General features: G+C 36.7%; 1 protein-coding gene across 1 annotated transcript in view; it reads right to left on the bottom strand.

Moving 5' to 3' along the window:
- Positions 1 to 16,462, bottom strand: part of RHAG (Rh associated glycoprotein) — a 41,218-nt gene extending 24,756 nt beyond the window's left edge. Inside the window, exon 1 of the mRNA XM_041747885.1 lies at positions 16,333 to 16,462. Coding sequence (XP_041603819.1) covers positions 16,333 to 16,462 — 130 coding nt within the window. The remainder of the gene's footprint in view (positions 1 to 16,332) is intronic.
- Between the last annotated feature and the right edge of the window lie 4,899 nt (positions 16,463 to 21,361).

The following is a 21,361-nucleotide window of genomic DNA, read 5'->3' as shown; positions in this document are numbered from 1 at the left end:
TCTTTGTGTCTTCCTCAATTTCTTTCAGAAGGGTTCTGTAGTTTTTAGGGTATAGATCCTTTACCTCTTTGGTTAGGTTTATTCCTAAGTATCTTATGCTTTTGGGTGCAATTGTAAATGGGATTGACTCCTTAATTTCTCTTTCTTCAGTTTCATTGTTAGTGTATAGAAATGCCACTGATTTCTGGGCATTGATTTTGTATCCTGCCACACTGCCGAATTGCTGTATGAGTTCTAGCAATCTTGGGGTGGAGTCTTTTGGGTTTTCTATGTACCCTATCATGTCATCTACCAAGAGGGAGAGTTTGACTTCTTCTTTGCCAATTTGAATGCCTTTTATTTCTTTTTGTTGTCTGATTGCTGAGGCTAGGACTTCTAATACTATGTTGAATAGCAGTGGTGAGAGTGGACATCCCTGTCGTGTTCCTGATCTTAGAGGAAAGGCTCTCCGTTTTTCCTCATTGAGAATGATATTCGCTATGGGGTTTCAATAAGTGGCTTTTTTAAAATAAAGATTTTATTTATTTATTCATGAGACACACACACACACACACACACACACACACACACACACACACACACAGAGGCAGAGACACAGGCAGAGGGAGAAGCAGGCTCCATGTAGGGAGCCCGACGTGGGACTCCATCCTGGGTCTCCAGGATCACACCCTGGGCGCAAGGCGGCGCTAAGCCGCTGAGCATCCCCCCCCTCTCCCGGGCTGCCCAATAAGTGGGTTTTAAGATATGAGCAATGTTCCCTCTATCCCTACACTTTGAAGAGTTTTAATCAGGAATGGGTGCTGTATTTTGTCAAATGCTTTCTCTGCATCTACTGAGAGGATCCTATTGTTCTTCATTTTTCTCTTATTGATGTGATCTATCACACTGATTGTTTGATAAGTGTTGAACCACCCTTGCATCCCAGGGATAAAACCCGCTTTGTCATGGTGAATAATTCTCTTAATGTACTGTTGGATCCTGTTGGCTAGTATCTTGTTGAAAATTTTTGCATCCATGTTCATCAGGTATATTGGTCTATAATTCTCTTTTTTGGTGAGGTCTTTGTCTGGTTGTGATCTCTCTTCTTTCCTTCATGATTTTATTAATTTGAGTCTTTTCTTTCTCTTTTTTAAAAATAAGGCTGGCTAATGGTTTATCTAACTTATTAATTCTTTCAAAGAACCAACTCCTAGTTTTGTTGATGTGTTCTACAGTTCTTCTGGCCTCTATTTCATTGAGTTCTGCTCAAATCTTTAATATCTGTTGTCTTCTCCTTTTGTAGGCTTTACTCTCTGTTCTTTCTCCAATTCCTTTAGGTGCAAGGTTAGCTTGTGTATTTGAGTTTTTTCCAAAAATTTAGGGATGCTTTTATTGCCATGTATTTTCCTCTTAGGACGGCTTTTGTTGTATCCCAAAGATTTTGAACCGTTGTATCTTCATTTTCATTAGTTTCCATGAATCTTTTTAATTCTTCTCTAATTTCCTGGTTGACCCATTCGTCTTTTAGCAAGATGCTCTTTAACCTCCATGTGTTTGAGTTTCTTCCAAATTTCTTCTTGTGATTGGGTTCTAGTTTCAAAGCATTGTGGCCTGAAAATATGCAGGGGACAATCCCAATCTTTTGATATCTGTTGAGATCTGACTTGTGACCCAGTATGCAGTCTATTCTGGGGAAAGTTCCGTGTGCACTTGAGAAGAATGTGTATTCAGTTGAGTTCAGATGGAAAGTTCTGTATATATCTCTGAAATATATTTGGTCCAGTGTATCAATTAAGGCCCTTGTTTCTTTGGTGATGTTGTGTTTAGAAAATCTGTCATTTGCAGCAAGTGCCATGTTTAAGTCTCCTACTATTAGTATATTATTATCTAAGTATGTCTTTACTTTGGTTATTAATTTATTGATATACTTGGCAGCTCCCACCTTAGGGGCATAAATATTCATGATTGTTAGGTCCTCTTGTTGGATAGATCCTTTGAATATAATATAGTGTCCCTCTTCATCTCGTACTACAGTATTGGCTATAAACCTTAACTTATATGATATGAGGATTGATACCCTTGCTTTCTTTTGAGGACCATTTGAATGGTAAATGGTTCCCCACCTTTCATTTTCAGGCAGGACTTGTCCTTAGGTCTCAAATGAGTCTCTTGTAGACAAAATATAGATGAGTTTTGCTTTTTTTATCCAGTCCAATACTCTGCGTCTTTTGATGGAGTCATTTAGCCCTTTCATGTTCAGAGCAACTATTGAAAGATATGAATTTAGTGTCATTGTAATACCTATTCAGTCCCTGTTTTTGTGGATTGTTTCTTTGGGCTCCCTCTTTCTTTTACAGGGTCTCCCCACCCTTAAGATTTCTTGCTGAGCCAGTTTGGTAGTCACATATTCTTTCAGTTTCTGCCTATTCTGGAAGATCTTTATCTTTCCTTCTATTCTGATTGACAGCTTTGCTGCATAAAGTATTCCTGGCTGCATGTTCTTCTCATTTAGTACCCTGAATATATCCTGCCAGCCGTTTCTGGCTTGCCAGTTCTTTGTGGAGAGGTCTGCTGTTAATCTGATATATCTCCCCATATAAGTTAAGAATCTCTTGTCTCAAACCGCTTTAAGAATTTTCTCTTTATCTTTGAAAATTTCAAGTTTCACTATTAAATGTCGAGGTGTTGAATGGTTTTTATTAATATGGGGGGGGGGTCCTCTCTATCTCTTGGATGTGAATGCCTGTTTCCTTCCCCAGATTAGGGAAGTTCTCAGCTATGATTTGTTCAAATATACTCTGTGGTCCTCTCTCTCTCAGCCTCTTCTGGAATCCCAATTAGACATATATTCTTCCTTCTCAAGCTATCATTTATTTCTCTAAGCCTTCTCTCATGGGCTTTTTTTTTTCTTTTTTCCTCAGCTTCCTTTCTTACCATCAACTTGTCTTCTATGTCACTCTCTCTTCCACCTCATTTACCCTAGCATTGAGAACATCCTGTTTGGATTGCATCTCATGTAATCTATTTTAGATTTTGGCCTGATTATATTTCAATTCTGCAGTAACTAAGTCTCTAGAGTCCTTTATGCTTTTTTTCCCAGAGCTTCCAGTAGCTTTATAATTGTACTTCTGAATTGAATTTCTGACATTGTATTTAAATCCAAATTCTGTAACCCTGGCAGAGAGTATGGTTTCTGGTTCTTTCTTTTGTGGTTAATTTTCCTTCTAGTCATTTTGGCCAGTGCAGAGTTGCTGTATGAGTGGGCTGAGTCAAAAATATCAACCACAACCTAAGTAAAATACACCCTAGATGATTCCAAAGAGTTCAGAGACCAGAAAACAAAAGGAAAAGAACAGAACAAAATAAGAAAAAAGGACCACTAGAGTGAAAAACAAATTTTAAAACAAAGTAGTAAAAATAAAAAGCCAGAAACCAAAAGAAAAAGAAAAAAAAATGAAAGAAAAGAGAAAAAAGTGGGGGATGGTGGTGATGAGGAAGTGGTAGTAGAGAGAGAATGTAGTCTACCTGAGGGGTCCTAGAGGGTGATCCTCTTGGTTCTGAGTGTATTTTGTTCTGTATGTTAGAAGATGCTCAATCCCAAATTTATATAAACCAGCAATCCTTATATAAAACCCCAATATTGACCACAAAAACAAACAAGATAAAAGACGGGGGCAGAATGGAAAGGAAGAGAGGATATAATCTCACAGAAGGAACCAATACAGTATTCCATTTGGTTCTGGTGTGTATGTTGGTTGTGTTTTTGAATGTACTAACATCCACTATTGTAAAACAAAAAAGGCAGAAAAAAAAAAAAACAAATACCCATATCTTGTATATCTACCAAAATTATAATGAATACGTTGAATGGAATCCAGAAGGGAAAAATGTATCTAAGACATGTAATTGTAGAGAAATGAGAGGAAAAAAGCTTAAAAAGGAAGAGCTGGTAAAATATTGTAATTAAGGTGGGAAAAGAAAAAAATATTAGAAATTTTTAGTTTGATATAAAAATGAGTCATAAGGAAAAAGAAAAAAAAAGAAAAAAAAGGACTCTTTAGTTCTATTTACTATTTTCCCTCAGGCATGGCCTTTCCAGTGCTGCTTGGTCAATAAACTTGCTCTTCCCCTGTTCTTCCAGCAGTTCTTTTGTGAGAGGGGCTTGCTGTGCTGATTCTCAAGTGTCTGTGCCTGTGTGGAGATGCCCCACCCCTCGCCAGGTGCTGGGCTCAATATGAATGGTTTATCCTGTGAGGCCTTTTCTCCCTAGAGGCCTCACCTCTCCTAGGCACAGGTGAAACAAAGAGGAAAAACAAAAATGGCTGTGGCCAGATTTCTAGCTCTGGAGGCAAGCTCCCTGCAAGTAACCAACCACTGTCTCCCATTCTGCACTGGCCTAGATGCTCCTGGGAGCAAGTACAGGTGCAGTGATCTGCACAGCTTGTGGGGTGCTCAGCGGCAGGAGAGTTCTTGCTTCCCTGTACCCTCCCTGCTTCCACCTGTCCCAGGGGGAATGAAGGATCGTTTTGACCGCTTGGGCTAGACATGTTTTCATTTCATACATTGAGGGGTGAAATTTCTAGGTCGTATGATAATTCCATGATTAATTGTTTGAGGACCTGCCAGACCATTTTCCAAAATGATGGCACCACTTTATATTTCCACCAGCAGTGTATGAGTGTTCTGATTTATCCACATCCTCAGCAACGCTTGCTGCGACCTGACTTTTTGATCTAGCCATTCTAGTGGGGCAAAGTGGTATGCATTGTGATTTTGATTCGCATTTCCCTGATGATGACTGATGTTGAACAAGTGCCTTTTTGACCATTTGTAATTTGTACCTCAAGTAACATCTATTCATATTCTCTGCTCATCAGGTAATTTTTAAAATATTGTTAAATTGCTCTGACCCAGTTATTGACAAGATTATGTCAGTAACTCATATATCATAAAGTGAATCTCTTACACTGTTTCTGTCATCCTTTTTTTTTTTTTTTTCATCCTTTGGGAGGCAGTGAGGATTCCTGTCCATCTAAAGCAGTTGTTTTTTAAAGACCAGGCAAGAGAGTATATATGAAGGTAACTTTATAAATCATAAAAAGATGATAAATCCAGGCTATTAAAGAGCTATCAAAGTGATACATATATGAGGCAGGGTTTTTTTCCTTGGAAAAATTTGAAACTTCGGTATTAAAGTACAATAAATTGTAAAAATGAAGACACACTATTTAAATAACAAAATCATCAAGATGGTTAAATCCTATCAACACTAGGAATCAGAAAATATTTTTAAGTGTTTTATTTTGAATTATTTTATGTTTACAAGAGTTTCAAAGATAACAGAATTCCTTATCTTTCATAAAATTTCTTTGTAATGTTAATATCTAGCATAATCATAGTACAATGACCAAAAGATCAAAACCAAGGAATGAACACTAGCACATATTAAATAAACTCCATACATTTACATTAGTATCCTGCCCTGTTTCTTTTCCAGGGTTCAATCCAGGACCTGTGTTGCATTTAGTTATCAAGTCTTCTGGGTGTCTTGTACTTTGTAACAGTTTCTTAGTCTCTCCTTGTCTTGCATGACCTTGATCAAGGTTTTGAGAGGTGCTGGTCAGATATTTTGTAGAAAGCATCTCAATCTGACTTTGTCTGATGTTTGTACACAATTAGTCTGGAGTTATGGATTGTAGGGTTAAATATTACAGAGATGAAATGCCCTTCTCCTATTATATCAGAGCTAAAATGATATCAATATTTTTTTTTTTACAGATGATGGTACCTTTGGTTACTCGGTTAAGGTAGAGAAGAGTTTTAATGCTTAAAAATATTTACTCTCCGCAGTCTTGCCAAGAAAGGCTTATATCCCAAGTATGCTTCCCTAAATTCACGAATAAAATGAGTGCAGTAGCTGCTATCCCACTGTACAAAATTAAAATAAGGAACAAAAGAGAAGGGGGAGATGGTAGGGGAGGAAGGCAGGGGACAGACACTTGCATTTGGTTTCCAAGGAGGTCCCACCTTGTTAGCATGCTGGCCGTTGGGCCCAAGGGAGTGTACAGCTCAAATGAAAGGGAAGTCACTCAAACCAGGCATGGTCTTGAGCAAGCTGTTTCTCAAAGATAAGGTTGGAACCAAAGGTCTTCCTGGAAAATAAAACAGGTCTTTAGTTTTTTTTTCCCTTCCAGAACTTGGTCTCTCTCCCCACCACATTTTATCAATGTGCGTCAGCTTGCTGAACTTCAGGCACTAATGTGGCTTTATAGCAAACATTTGATGGCCTTTTTCACACCTACTGGCACCTGATACCCGCCAGGCTCTCCAAACATGCTACATATAATCCTTGAAACAGTCCAGCAAGGTAGGTTTGTTTCTTCTTATCATTGTACAAATAGGAAAACCAAGAAACTGAAAGACTTCCAAAGTCATATCATTTGGAAAATTCCAAGACTCAAATTAAGGTGCAAATCTATCTGACTCTGAAACTGTTGTTCCTTTTCTTCGGCTAACCCATATTGGTTCCTTTCTATCTACCCTTGCAGGTATTACTCACATCCTAGAAAAAATGCTCCCCTTCAGAGAAGTATAAACAATTGTATATGTATGTATGCATATATATATGTATATTTATGTTCATTTGTAGTTTTTAAATTATAAAAGCTATAAACAAATTTGTTCTTTTAAAAATAATTCATATCACATGGAACTATATAAGTGAAAATGAACATCTACCCATTCACTTCCACTTCCATAGCAATACTTTGGTGTTTATCTTTCCAGTCTCCTTCTATACATTTATATATAAATAGATTTTCGTATACATATATCTTATTTTTTAAATGTCAACATCACAATATAATACTCTTTTGTTAAAAATGTAACCATAAGTCCTGGAGTATGTTTTATCTCTTTGTTTTTTAAATTAAATTTATTATTATTATTTTTAAAGATCTTATTTTTTCATGGGAGACACACAGAGAGAGGCAGAGACAAGGGAGAGGGAAAAGCAGCCTCCCTGCAGGGAGCCTGATTTGGGACTCAATCCAGAACTCTAGGATCATGCCCAGGGCTGAAGGGAGACACGCAACCGCTGAGCCACCCAGGCGCCCCTATTTAACTTTTTTTTAAATTGAAGCATAGTTGACACACAATGGTACTTAGTTTCAGGTGTGTAACATAGTGATGCAACAACTCTGTATGTTAAGTGTAGCTCCCATCTGTCACTACACAACAGTATTATAATACCATTGACTATTTTCTCCTCTCTTTTTCTTAAGATGGTAAAAAATATTTCATGGTATAGATGAACCATATGTTTTGATATTTTAATAGAGGATCACTAAAGATTCTTATTAGAAGATTACAACTATAAAACTATACATTGAAACTTCAGCATTATAATCAGCTGGGGAAGGAAATGCTTGAAAGCATTTTGGAGCACATAGTATATATATCAGTTCTTAGTACCTCAGACCTTGAATCCTGCATGCCTGGCTTCTTATCCCAGCTGCAATGTTTACTTGGCATATAAACTTGGGTAAGTCTAATTCTGTGGTTGGTTTTGTTCTCTGAAAAATGGGGATAATAATCACTTCACAGAGTTGTCATGAAGTTATAGTGAGGATTCTAAAAGTAGTGCTTAGGAAAGACTTAGAACAAAGCGTGTGGGGCACCTGGGTGGCTCAGCCAGTTAAGTGTCCAGACTTGATTTTGACTGAGGTCATGATTTCAGGGTTGTGAGACAGAGTCTGCATTGGGCTCTACACTGGGCATGGAGCCTATTTTAAGATTCTCTCTCTCCCTCTGCCTCTGCCCCTCCCTTCACTACCCTCTCTATAAACAAACAAACAAACAAACCTGGGACATAATGTGGGTGCAATAAATGTCACTTTTGCTCTGATGGTCAGTTTTGGTCATGCACATCCAAAACTCTATTTGAAGGGAATTTTTAAATAAAGACTTCCCACTGTGGAAACTCAAGCTAGAATGGATATTTCCAACTCTCCCAACCCTACTTTGGCAGTTTAAGCCTGTACCCAGAGCTTTATCAATTAGATCCTCATATCTGGAATCTAGATAATTTGGGGACAGTTATACAAAATGCACAGAAATTGACATCCTAGAGGCAATTTGTGAACAACAGTAATGGTTGTTTTCTAACTAGAATAACTGGAATATTCCTGTGCTGTCCTCTGCCTGTGAAACAGCTGGCCTTGATGGGGCTTGTTTTCTGATCTTTAGTCTCCAATCATCAATTAGTTCTGTGAGCCACTTAGTACTCTTCCAACAAATCCCATTCTCTCCTTAAAAGAGATTTAGTTTCTGTAGTTTGCAACTAAGAAACCTCTTGGTTCCACATCATTTCTCTTCACTGTTCACTCAAAACATTTATTGAAGACTTCTTATGTATTGACAGTAAAGCTAGAGCAGGTGATATTGCTCCTCCTTAATAAATTCAAGAACATATCTAGGAACTAAACATTCACATAATATACCCTGACCAAGCTGCAACGGGTATTTGGATCTGTCAGTGGCTTTAGGGCATTTTTACAAGTCTGAATCATGAGATTGTTAATCTATAAACACACACATTTCTAGGGGGGAAAAAGTCACTTTAAGCTAACCAAGAAATTAAGTGGCTACTTATAAAGTTTCTAAGTTTTTTGAATTCAATATTTTTTCTCAACCATTTTGCATGTGGAAACATCATATCAGCAGATGTTGCCTAGGTATAATAATTTGGCAATTTCTGTTCATATTTGGATTTCTATGGGAACTCCCTATCAAATTGGCATTTGGATTATTCTTCTGGCTTAAGGCAGTCTCTCTATTTACAATGCCTTCTACCTGATGCCATACCATCAGCCTAAGACTCTGTCCCTCTGATCCAATTCAAACCCAACTTCACATCTCCTAAAAGGAAGCCTCAAGTTAAATGTCCTTATAGGATTTTATTTTTTATTTCAGCTCCCAGCTTTAAAGACTAGCTCACTTAACACCTGGCCTAGGAACTACTTGACCCATTTATTAGGACGCTTTGTGGACTAGAATTCTTAACTATCCATGACTTCTTAATTCTTGGCTCTGCTGTATTTTGATTCTTTTTCACATCAGTGAACCTGTAAATGCTGCTTCTGTGGAGATGATGCCACACACTGACCAACAGAAAATCACTGCACTGAGGGTATCCTGAGACCAGCCTCTAATTTACAGCCCCTATACTTCTGCCCATCAGGAGCTAGCTAGCCAGTTTAATAAAAGATGTTTTAAGCAACATGTTTCCTGATGCTGAATATACATGATAAATTTTAAGACATTTATTTATTTGAGAGAGAGAGAGAGAAAGAGAGAGAACATGAGCAGGGAGAAGGACAGAGGTAGAGAACCTCAAGCAGACACCCCACTGAGCACAGATCCTGATGTGGGGCTGGATTCTACAACCCATGAGATGATGGCCTGAGCCAAAAGCAACAGTCAGAAACCCAACAGACTGAGCCACCAGGCACCCAAGATAAACATAGTTTTTAAAGAATATTGTGGCTTATGATGACTACTGCTTATGAGGGAGCCATTGGATAGAGGCAAGCGACAGGAAGAAATGAGGATGTTACAAATATATAATATAAAAAAGGAGACTCCTGTGCATTCAATTAATCCAAAAGATTGCTCCTTTTATTGACTTTTCACCATTAGGATCATATTTTCTTTTGGGAGGTTTATTGCTCCTTGAGAGTTTTGGGACCCTCTAAAATTGTGTATAATAATAAATATGTTTCTTTTATTTTTTCATTTTCCAAATTTCCTAAGACTAATATGCATTATTTATAAGATCAGAAGGGATATAAAAGGTAGTTAAAATCTTTGCAAATTGTAGCAAAAAGGATTTTTTTCTCATCAGTGGAAAAGATAAAAGGCCTTAGCACTTATCTTGAAGTCAAGTAAAAATATTTGAAAACTTGATGTACCTTATCTAGCTCAAACATACTTCTAACTTTGGAACAATTCTGTGCCTTAAAGTGTACCTTGACTCATTATCTAATTTCTAGTCCTGTAACAAAATTCACCTTTTACACAAATACGTAAACACATGAAGTTAGTCTTTAATATTTAGACAGAGAAGTACAGAAAGAAATTGTTTTCAGTTCATTAATATATTGATGACAGACCTCTCCCATTTCAATGTAACTGAATCATCATTAATAGAAAGTTAGATAGCATTGTCTCAGAAAAATAGATATATATCATGTTCTCTACTGTTATGTAGGCAAATGGGATATCAACCTAATGGAAAGGGTTGTTTTTTTTTTTTTTTTTTTTTTTTTAATTTTGAGCAAATCCCTGCTTGGCTTGTAGCTTTTATTAAAGGGAGAGTCGAGTATTTGGGGAAAAAAATAAAAGAATAATGTGGAAAAGTGAAATGTTCCTAAATAATTTGTAAGCCAGGTAAAAATCAGCCAGTGAACACAGATTTGGCATATAAAGAAGAGTCTATTCCTATATGTACTATTTGTGAATATTTTACAAGTCCGTTTGGGGGACTTACGACTAGCAAATGGATATTCATGAACTGATCCTTTCTCAACCAAGGAAGATCCACAATTATCTCTGATTTTTTAAAAACAATTTTATTTATTTATTTATTTATTTATTTATTTATTCATTCATTCATTCATTCATTCATTCATTCATTCATTCATTCGAGACATAGAGAGAGAGAGAGAGAGGCAGAAACACAGGCAGAGGGAGAAGCAGGCTCCATGCAGGGAGCCCGATGTGGGACTCGATTCCGGGATCGCGGGATCACGCCCGGAGATGAAGGCAGATGCTCAACCTCTGAGCCCCCAGGCTTCCCTTATCTCCGATTTAAATAGAAATTTAAGAGGCTAAACACAATTTGAAGAAAATAATTTTTTTGAAGAGAATAAATTTTATATTCATCTCCAAATTTGGCATTTGAATTTTGCATCAAGATTGCTTTCCTAATTAAAAAAAAATTCCTGTACTATTTCAATTTCAAATATTTTAAGAATCCTCTTGGGATGGCTTTATAATTCACCACTCATCTGTGATGCATCATTATGACAACTCATTAAAAATATGTTTCCCTTCCAATAAGAGAAATGCTCAGTTCTGGCTATTTTTTTCTTTCTTCTCTATGTTCTTTTTAGTCACCTTCCTTCCTCCTTTTACTTCTTTCTGTAATTGTCTTTAAATTAAAGCATAGTTTGCATAGCCAAAAATCACATTTAACTAAACTGAATAATTGTTTTGGGGGACATTGTAATATTGGAATTTTGAAGTGGAGCAGATCACCATTTTTGAAAGTCAGATATTTTTTATATGGTTACTGTGCTGTGCATTTCCCTCATAAATGCTGTATCAAAAACATTCAATGAACATTCAGAAATTATACGGTCATAATTCTGAACACATTTATTAAATCTAGCTGCTTTTAAAGAATATATTCTAATTTCAGTGTTAATACTGTACATGACCCCAAAGGTATATTTGTTACCATAAATATAATAGAAAATTACAATTAACTCTAAAATATGTCAACCTCTCTGTAAAGGTTTATTGTTGTTACTTCTTTGAAAAAATATGTTTGTTTTTGTTTTTCTCCCAAGGTTATTTGTTTACTTGACAGAATTGTTTTTGTCCATAAGAATTTTAATTTTGATGTGTACCACAAAGAACTGTCTTAGCTATTTATAACTTTGAATATTTAATGACCTTAATTTTACCCTTTAAAGATAAAATATAACTTTAAATAAATAATCTTCCTAGGATACAATAAGAAATAGCAAAAAAATATTCAATACACAATTTAAAGAAAATAAATTTTATTTTTTGAAAAGAATAAATTTTATATTCATCCCCAAACCTCCATGTATCACCACTAAATTATTTAAATGACACATTTGATGGAATATTTGACAATATTATCCTTTCTCTGTTTCCAATATTGGCTCTTATTTATAGAAATGCTACTCATTTTACTTTTCTGTCAATACAAAATTCCAGCATTAAAATGGCATTGAATTCTTTTCAAAATGTTATTAAGTCCTTTGCAATTTGAGAATCTTCTCTTCTGTTACTACCGTTCATTTTATTTTATTTTTTTAAAGATTTTATTTATTTCTCCATCAGAGACAAAGAGAGAGAGAAAGTACAGACATAGGCAGAGGTAGAGGCAGGCTGGGTCTCCAGGATCATGCACTGGGCTGAAGGCAGATGCTAAACTGCTGAGCCACCCAGGCTGCTCTGTTACTGCTGTTTATAATGATAATGTGGGAGGAGCAAAGGCTGTGGTTACATCTTGCCTTTTCTCATTTTTCCTACCTGTTTGGTGAGAGCACGGTAGGGCATGAGTGAAGGGAGGGACAGTGGTTGGAGGGAAAGATGCTTAATGGTTCTGAGTCCCTCTGGAGGTAGTAGAGAGTTAGGCTCATCCTGGGATTGAGAAAGAGTTGATCTTTTTCTGATCTCTCCCATCTCAGATGATTTTTGAACTTTTAATCTTTGGCTATAAACATGATGGCAGATCGACTTGGTAGTGTTTAGTATTTCCAGGGACAGTCTTTAATAATATTCTGGTAAAGCTAACCATTCTGTCCTTTGCTGGACCATTTAAAGGAAAAAAAATGCTCAATTAAAATTCCCAAGCCCTACAAATACTAACTTTCCTCTTTTCTTTGCTGGAATCTGAGGATTGTGAGAGAATATGCTTTGTTATGGGGCTATTTAGCTCTGAATTTTAGAATATAAAGATGAAGCTAAATTCTACAAGTTCTGGTTACCTTTGACTTTTCCTGTGATGCAGGATGAATACTCAACCCCAGGTGTCTTATAAATGTGGGCCATTGCATTTATAGGGGAATGCTACTAGAAAAATGATTCGAAGATTATGTCTTATATAAGGTAGCTGACTATGAAATTTTTGCACACATATGCATAGAGAATTTAACTCCATGGGGAAAAGCAAATGTCTGTTCATTTTATTACTGATCCTTCTCACCATTCAGTGCAAGTCATTTCTCTAATTTGTGCCACAATTTTCCCTTCTGACAAATCATGCTAATTGCATAAAGGGGAGAGATCTCTGGAATTAGGATTCTTTAAAAATATTGACTTTTGGAAAACTTGAACGAGTTAGATAATTATCTGAGCTTCTAATTTATCATTGATAAATTGATACTTACATTGTAAAGATAAAATAAAATAAAGGAGGTCTATTTATAGTGATTGGTGCAAAATAGGTTGTCACTAGGCATTAGTTTTCATTATTACCTGCTCTACACATTTTTAGTGTCCTTGGGAAAACACATAAGAGACTGTTACTAAAATATAGTAATCTGCTTTGGAGATCCAGAATTAATATTGCATTGATGTATCAATGGATAATGGAGACTGGGATCTATTTTTATTAATTCATTCATTTATGGATGCTGTCACTATTTTGATTGGAAAAAAACCAACTGAACCAAAAATTGGTCAGTGTAGCATTTTTCAGCTACATTCATCTTGAAACAAAAAACAAACAAAAATCATGTAGAAGGGTGACTAAGTTGAACAATAATTTAGCTACTTACTGCTTATCATACAACTTCATTAAGTGGTATCAAAATATGAATCATTAGTTGTTTGCCACCATTCTGTGTGAGGATCTGTCCTTAGTATTAAATATACTCATCAAACTATATACAATCTGGTGGCTTTAGGATCTCTTGATTGAGAAGATCCATAATAAAAAAGCTAGTGAAGTTTCTATTCCACTTTTCTATGCATTTGTATTTTAATTATTTTATCATAGGAATATATGCACAAGTCCTATATTTCAGTTCATATTTACTAAAGTTAAGGCTTATTATTGAATTTATCTAAAGGCAATTTAAAGGCAAAATGAAGCAAGGACTGTTTTTGTTAGTTTTTGAGCAAATATACACTTACTTCTTCCATAATCTTTAGAAAATCATGGAGGGAAAAGATTTGAAGTTAAAATGCAATAAATTCATTCATTAATTCACTCATTTCATTCTCTTATTCATTCTTTCAAAAACTGCTCATAAGCCAAAGGGCTCAGGATACAGTATGAGATAAGACAGAGATGCTCTCTTCATGATACTTTGGTGGGAAAGACAATTAACAAATAAAACATTTTATCATATTATGTTAGCAATAATAGTAATAGCAAGTAAGTGTGTGTGTGTGTGTGTGTGTGTGTGTGTGTCGGGAGGAAGGGAAGGAGAAAGAGAAGAAAGAGAGAGAGAGAGAGGGATGGTGGGGTTGGGAGGAGAGATAGGGAAAATCTGATGAGGCAACCAACATTTGAGCAAGTTTAAGTGTTCTACACCCAATTCAAATATGGTGGTCGGTTTTTCACACCAATAAGCAATTCTTGAATATCAATTGGGTATCCTACAACTCAATTCAGTTCTGCCACTATCTAGGGGAGATAGCACCACATTCTACAAATTAAGGTCTCAGTGCCACTAGACTGACTCCCTTTCACTTTGAATGCTGATTGTGAGCCCAGGTTATCACCTGTTTCTAACCACCGGTTATAGATTGAAGGCTCCAAGGGCTCTCTCCTTGGAGGGACTTAACTTGCTAGAGCAGCTCACAGAATTCAGAGAAATATTTTACTCACTTGATCACTGGTTTATTATAGAAGGATCTGTAAGTCAGGAACAGCCATATGGAAGAGCTGCATAGAGCAAAGTATGGGGAAAGGACAAGGAGATTCCATGCTCTCTGTGTGTGCCACATGCTCAACAATCTAGAAGCTCTCTGAACCCTGTCCTTTTGGGGTTTTATAAAGCCTTCATTACATAGGGATGAATGATTAAATCAATGGTCATTCACTAGTTCCTATTGCCTCCTAGAGGTTGGGAGTGCGATAGGAAATTTCAACCCTCTAATCGCAGTCCCTATTCTAAGGTGCGTCCCAAAGCCACCTTATTAACATAACAAGTTACGTTTATTTCTCTCATCACTTAGGAAATTTCAAGGGTTTTAGGAGGTCTCTGCCAGGAAGGGGTTGAATACCAAATACATATTTCTTACTATAAATCATAATACCACAGTCCATCCCATGGTCTTTGAGAAAAGATCCCTTATAGCAAAACAGTAATAGAAGTTAAAAGACACTGGCACATTACTAGAATCTCATTGAGTCATTAATAACTATTCCAGTTCACCATCATATCATATGAAAATGCCTCCTAGGGGAGGGCTACTCAGGTTTGCAGACTTCCATTTGATCTTGTCAGCTTCCAAAAGCAAAAGTGGCCTCAGTAATAATACGACTTACCCTTTTAGGCTACTGGTATAATAAATTAAGGGACAATATCATCTCTTGTTCTAAACCTCTTTTGAGGTGTTAATGTAAATATTGAATTTCCCTTATGACATAACCCATATACTCATGTCTTCCTTATGAATCATTCCTATTACCAGCATTTGTGGTTGTAGCCCTGATCCTGTGACCACTACATCAAGGCAGGGGTGGGGAGAAGGTTGAGATGATGTGGGGAAGATAATTTTAAAAGTAAAATTGTTATACCAGAGTCCTCCCTCTTTGGCAAGATTTGCATTGTCATACTAACATCCTTCTCCACTTCCTCTTCCCCAGATCCACCAGAAAAAAGCAGAAATCTAACAGGGCAGTTTTGTAGAGAGTACATATTGTGAAGGTGTGTAAATCAGTCCTTTACTGGTATCTCTTGTTTTATATTATTTTATTTTTTAAAAAAGATTTTTTTATTCACGAGAGATACACAGAGAGAGATAGAGACATAGGTAGAGGGAGAAGCAGGCTCCCTGTGGGGAGCTTGATGCTGGACATGATCCCAGGACCCCGGAATCACACCCTGAGCCAAAGGCAGACGCTCCACCACTGAATTACCCAGGTGACCCTGTCTCTCTTATTTTAGATGATCAATGATTTAGTTGCTCATTCCAATTCTCTAACTACTCCTCTGAGCGGAATATCTCTCTATCCATTGTTGGATTTTATGGACTGTAAATGAAATGGCAGTTGGCCATCAAAACTAGTGCAATATCTTTTGTTCAGTTCTTTTATAATGCTCTGAGCATTTGCATCTATCCACTGGGTAAGCAAAGCCTAGCCGAGAGTCAGTCAGTGTCTATTCCTGTCAAGATCCATTTGTAGCCCGAAGGCTATCAATATCAGTCTGACTTGTCAGCTACAATTAGGACCTCCTCACAAGGGAATCTGCCACATAACCATCTGCAGTCTCTGTCTCCTTGTTGGCAGACAGAAGAGTTCCTCTTGGCATTACATACCTCAGAGTGCGACTAGATTCAGCTCGTCTCTGTACTTACCCTCATATCCACTTATTTCATAGACCCACGTGGCCACCTCAGGGGAACATAGGGGATATCCGCTGTCAATTCCGGTCACCTTGGCTAAGCCATTGACTACTGCCCATGAGTCAGTAAAAAACCCAAACATAGGGGCTTTTCTCACTGTTCAGTTCTTCCATCACTGCTAAGAAAACCAAAGATTTCACTGCTAGCATCAACAAGCAGATCTTTCTTATCTTCTTCAATCACAGTGGTGAACTTACAAACAGGATCCTGTTGTTCATTCACTTTGGAACTGCCATCCCTCCACAAACCAAGCGACTCTTTGTCAATTGGTCAAGAGCTGTTTATAGGCATTGGCTAAAGGACCATGGAATCTAGTAGCTCCTCACACAGTTCCAGAGTCCATCCCAGAGGAAAAGAGGCTCCCTTCCTAGAGTATCTCTCTTGCATTCTCCCAATACCAAGATCCTGTATAAACTTTTTCCACATTGTTATGACACTTTTCTGGACACCACTATCCCCATTAGAGCATTTCTCTGACATCATTGATCGATTTCAGGTTTCAAAATCACTCTATGTTCTTCAGTCATTGGGGATGACTTCAAAGCCCCTATGGCCATGGCTGGAACGTGCTCATGGGCTTTGTTCTAAACTGCATTCTAGACTCCACATAAGCCATCACATAGAAAATTTGTCTTCACCTTTGCTCCTACTATTATTCCACACTGTGTGGGCTTGAATCATCTTACTAATTCTCATTTAGCATGTCCAGTAAACATTGCTTGTAGGGCTGATTTACATGCCTGCTGTTTTACAATACCAGATGGGGATGTATTCTCCAATCAGATACAGTGTTCATTCCCATAATATAATCAGGTAAAAAAGATACAATCACTTCACGTAAAGCCAGTTCAAACATGTCAATTCTCCTACAAATTTTTGCCTGAATTCCATCGACCCTTATGTTCCTAGCTATGGCCTCTTCAGGACTTCAACAGGTTTTGGTTTTACAACACTAGTCAGGGAATTGTTGCCCAGTATGGTATGATATCCATTCCCATAAGACAGTCAGGTAGAGGAGACACAACTTTTTAATGAAAATCTTGCTGAAATATTCCAATTTTCATAATCCTATCAATCATTACATTCTGATGTTCTATCTAATTGTAGTTCTGGACAGGGCCTCACCAATGGGCTTTTGGACTACACTTCATGGGACTCCTGTATCCAGGAGTCCTGGGAGCTCTTCTCCACTTCCTGACCATTTTACCTACTCTTGTGCAAAAGGCTCTGAATCCCCTGTGTGGGGTTGAGCCAAGTGACTCTGGCCTTTTTTAATCAATCCTTAATTTAATTAACCTATGTATTCACTGCCCCAAGTGATTACTGGTTGAGTTTCTCATAGTAATTTCCACCTTCAAACTTTTAAAATTTCTTCAAACATAATAAATAAAACTGACTTATTCGGTGCCCTTTGAGTTAGACCAGTGGGGAGTCGCTTTGGCAGCACTGTATTAAAACCTTTGTTTTAACCCTGTCTATTTTATTTATCCCTGATTGGCAATGCTACCTCCACTCCCCAGAACACAATCTTCCTTTGCCTGGTAAACAACCTCTCTCACACCTTTCAGTATTAAATATGGTTTTCTTTGTGAAATCTCTCCAGAATTCCCTTTTTTTTAAATAATAAATTTATTTTTTATTAGTGTTCAATTTGTCAACATACAGAATAACTCTCCAGAATTCCTAGATAAAGTCATTTACCCTTCTCTATATTTCTAAGCACACTCACTCCCACTCCCTACCACCCTTCTGTTTTTATTTTACAGTTTAACATCATTTACTGGTAACAACCCTGGCTTCCTTATAGGACATGAACAATATGAGGGCAGGAATTATATTTCATTTATCCTGTGTCCACAGCATGTACCATACTGTCTGCCTTATAGCATCGGTTCAATTAACATTTAATGACATGAAGAGAGAAGGGAAGGACAAAATAAAATGCAAATAAATATAAAATGTAGGAAGAACACAGTACCAAAAATGTTAGTGTGAGTGAATATTATTGGATTCTTTATTGAGAAGATTAGGTTAGACTGTAGAGACGTTTTATGTTTTGTCTCCCAAATACAAAACCCCTAATAGAGATCAGAGGGATAGATTTATACATAGTTGAAAGGATACAGAGACTACAGGTGAAAACAAACAAAACAAAACAAAACAAAACAAATTTACATATAAGCAGTTCTCTTTTTATAATTTTGTCCAGGGTTGACTGTTGCTTTTAAGGTTGTTCTGGGCAACGTTGTTCAGAGCCAGTTTTCATCTTAGTAGATGATGAGAGCATAACATATGTCAAGACGAAGAGCAAGCAGCCTCAGTGTCCCACTTTGGCATATTGACTATTCTGAATTATAAGATACTTGAGAAACAGCCGGTGCAAGAAGAGCACTCTGACAGCCTCTTTGTCTTCCAAAAGCAGGCGATGTCTCCCATGTCAAAGGCACTATTCCTGTATCAGGAGATAAAAAGAAATCCTTATTACCACAAAATGGGGATTTAGAGTCATGAAAGCTGTATTAGCAAACCATGTACTTGTATTAATTTACTACCACCAGTTAAATGCTGTTTAGATGTTTTTACTGATCAAAATTCCCAAACAAAAGTTATCTTTGTTCCATCAATTTCTCACAGATGTATTGTTTCTTTGTCTAAAATGTATATAAATTGCTTGCCTTCGTAATTTCCTTAGGTCTCAGCCTCATTAATGGGCCTGTGTGTGCACATAATTAAATTTTGTTTTTAATTTCTGTTAATCTGTCTCATGTCAATTCTTAGTGTAGCCAGAGAACCTGGAGTGTATAAGAATAGTTTTCTTCCCCAACATGTGATGATTATATTGATTTTGAAGTCCAAAGCCTTTTATTTAAGTATGGAAACACTGAGGCACAAAGAGTTAAGTGATATACCTATGTCCCTTATTCTTAAAATAATTTGATTCTGTGCAAAATTGGGAGACTCCTGACCTCTATTTTCTTTGGTAGTTCTTTCTAGGAAAAAAAATTATAAAGTCCTAACTCCCTAACATGATATACAGAGAAGTTTAAAGCATGATTGTTTCCTAGGGTTGAATTTACCTCAATCTGGATGCCAAATTGTACATCTGGAGTTGAGGCTTGCAATCTTTAAGCAATGTGTCCTATTTGTTTATTTTCACACTTGTGTAATGCTTTGGCAAGAAAGTTGCAGCCAGAGGGTTTGCGTTATTGGAAGAAAAAAGAAGTTGAGAAATTGAAGCAAAAATTCTAGGAGAAAGTAAAAAAAAAAAAAAATCTTGATTTTTTTTTTTTAAAGCTTGAATTAAGGCAACAGCGAATTTGTGAGACTATGAATTTGCTATACTGTTTGTATAAGTCTTTATCGTCTTTTGTAAATTGCCTGCTAGTTAATTGCCTAAAGTTAAAAAGCAATTAAACAAAAAGAATAGTAAACAAGAAGATATCTGGATAAATTGGTAATAATCCCAAGCTTTGCCTTGGGCTGATGGAGGGTAAAAATGAAAGCAATAGAATTACATAAACATAGAGATAAAGATAGATGAGGGACAAAAGGAGAAGACCAGGATGACTTAGATCAGACACTCGCTTGCCTCTCATGTCAGCATCAACCCAACAATGGCAATGCCATCTGTTTTTCTGTGTACACTTACAGTGTCTCCTCATCGCAAGATTATAAGCCTCCTAGCTGGTGTGCCCCATTCCCTGTGATCATAAATTACTATTCCTTAGTCTTCTCTGAAGCTTCCAGTTCTGCAGCTCAACTAAATGCAGTAAGAGATGATGTTTGGTAATAACAACAAGATTTATTAAGGTACTTTCATGTGGACAGAAAGAGACTTCTATAATCAGCAGTTATTACTGATAAATTAATCCACGAATGAATTGATGAATATGATGTCAGTATGTGCTTGACATTGTTCAAGAGATTACTTAGAAACCATGTGGGTCTTGTACCATTTTCAACTCCTAGACTGGTGCTTGGCATGGAGTAAGGAAGCCATAAATATTGGTGGAATGACTAAATTTGGACACAAAAGTTTGAGACCTTATTGTTACAAAAGTGTCATTAAGGAACAAAGGAAAGGAAGAACACTTGAGGAAAATTAACTAAAGCAAAAAAGAAGAAAAGCCAAAAAGAAGGCAAATACATACTGAGAAAATGATATTTTTGGAAGAATGCATTGTCTACTCTTGAATACATATCACTTTCCTATTTCCAAGACTATCTGCCCTGATACACTATATATCTTGTTAGTAATTCAAATAATTATTGAAACTACTAAAATAATTCCAACTTAATAATTCAACTACTTTAAAATATGATAATTCAGATATTTATTGGCTAAACATTTTTAATAAGCTTTTTCAAATTTACCTCTCATTCTTGACCTCATGAAGCTTTATTGTTTGGATATTTAGAATTCCAGAAGAAAATATTCTGCTATAATTTGAATAAAACACCTAACTGGTTTCAGTTGCAATAAAATTGTTTTACTGTGGGCTTTGATCACTATGCTCAGACCTAAGTTAGAGGAGGAAAGCATGGTAGATGAAGAAAAGAAGAAAGAGGGGTTTGATTTATTCTATAAAATATGAGAAACTGTTGAAAGTGGAATAATGTGATATTAACTAAGTTAAGGTATGACTCCATATGCAGAATGAATCAGGAGGTAGAGTACAAGAATGAAAGCAGAGAGACAGTTAGAGGTTTATTGCAGTGACAGGCCAAGAGATGATAGTGGTTTAGTGTAGGTTTATGGCAGCAAGGATGGAAGAAAATGGATTAAACTGGGAATTATATTGCAGGGAAAGTCAACATGATTTACTGATAGACTGGATGTGGCATGTGAGTAAAAGAAAGGAATTTTTAAAAAGCCTCAGTGGCTTCTTCTTGGAGGAGGAGGCCAGAGATCAGATGTTGGCAGTGGTGACCAAGGCGGCTACCAGTGTAAAGAGAAAGCTGGAGTTCTGGCTTTTCCACG

Source organism: Vulpes lagopus, chromosome 1 (assembly GCF_018345385.1).
Source record: "Vulpes lagopus strain Blue_001 chromosome 1, ASM1834538v1, whole genome shotgun sequence".
NCBI lineage: Eukaryota > Metazoa > Chordata > Mammalia > Carnivora > Canidae > Vulpes > Vulpes lagopus.
Note: the sequence above shows the minus strand (reverse complement) of the source record. Positions and strands in the feature narration are given on the sequence as shown.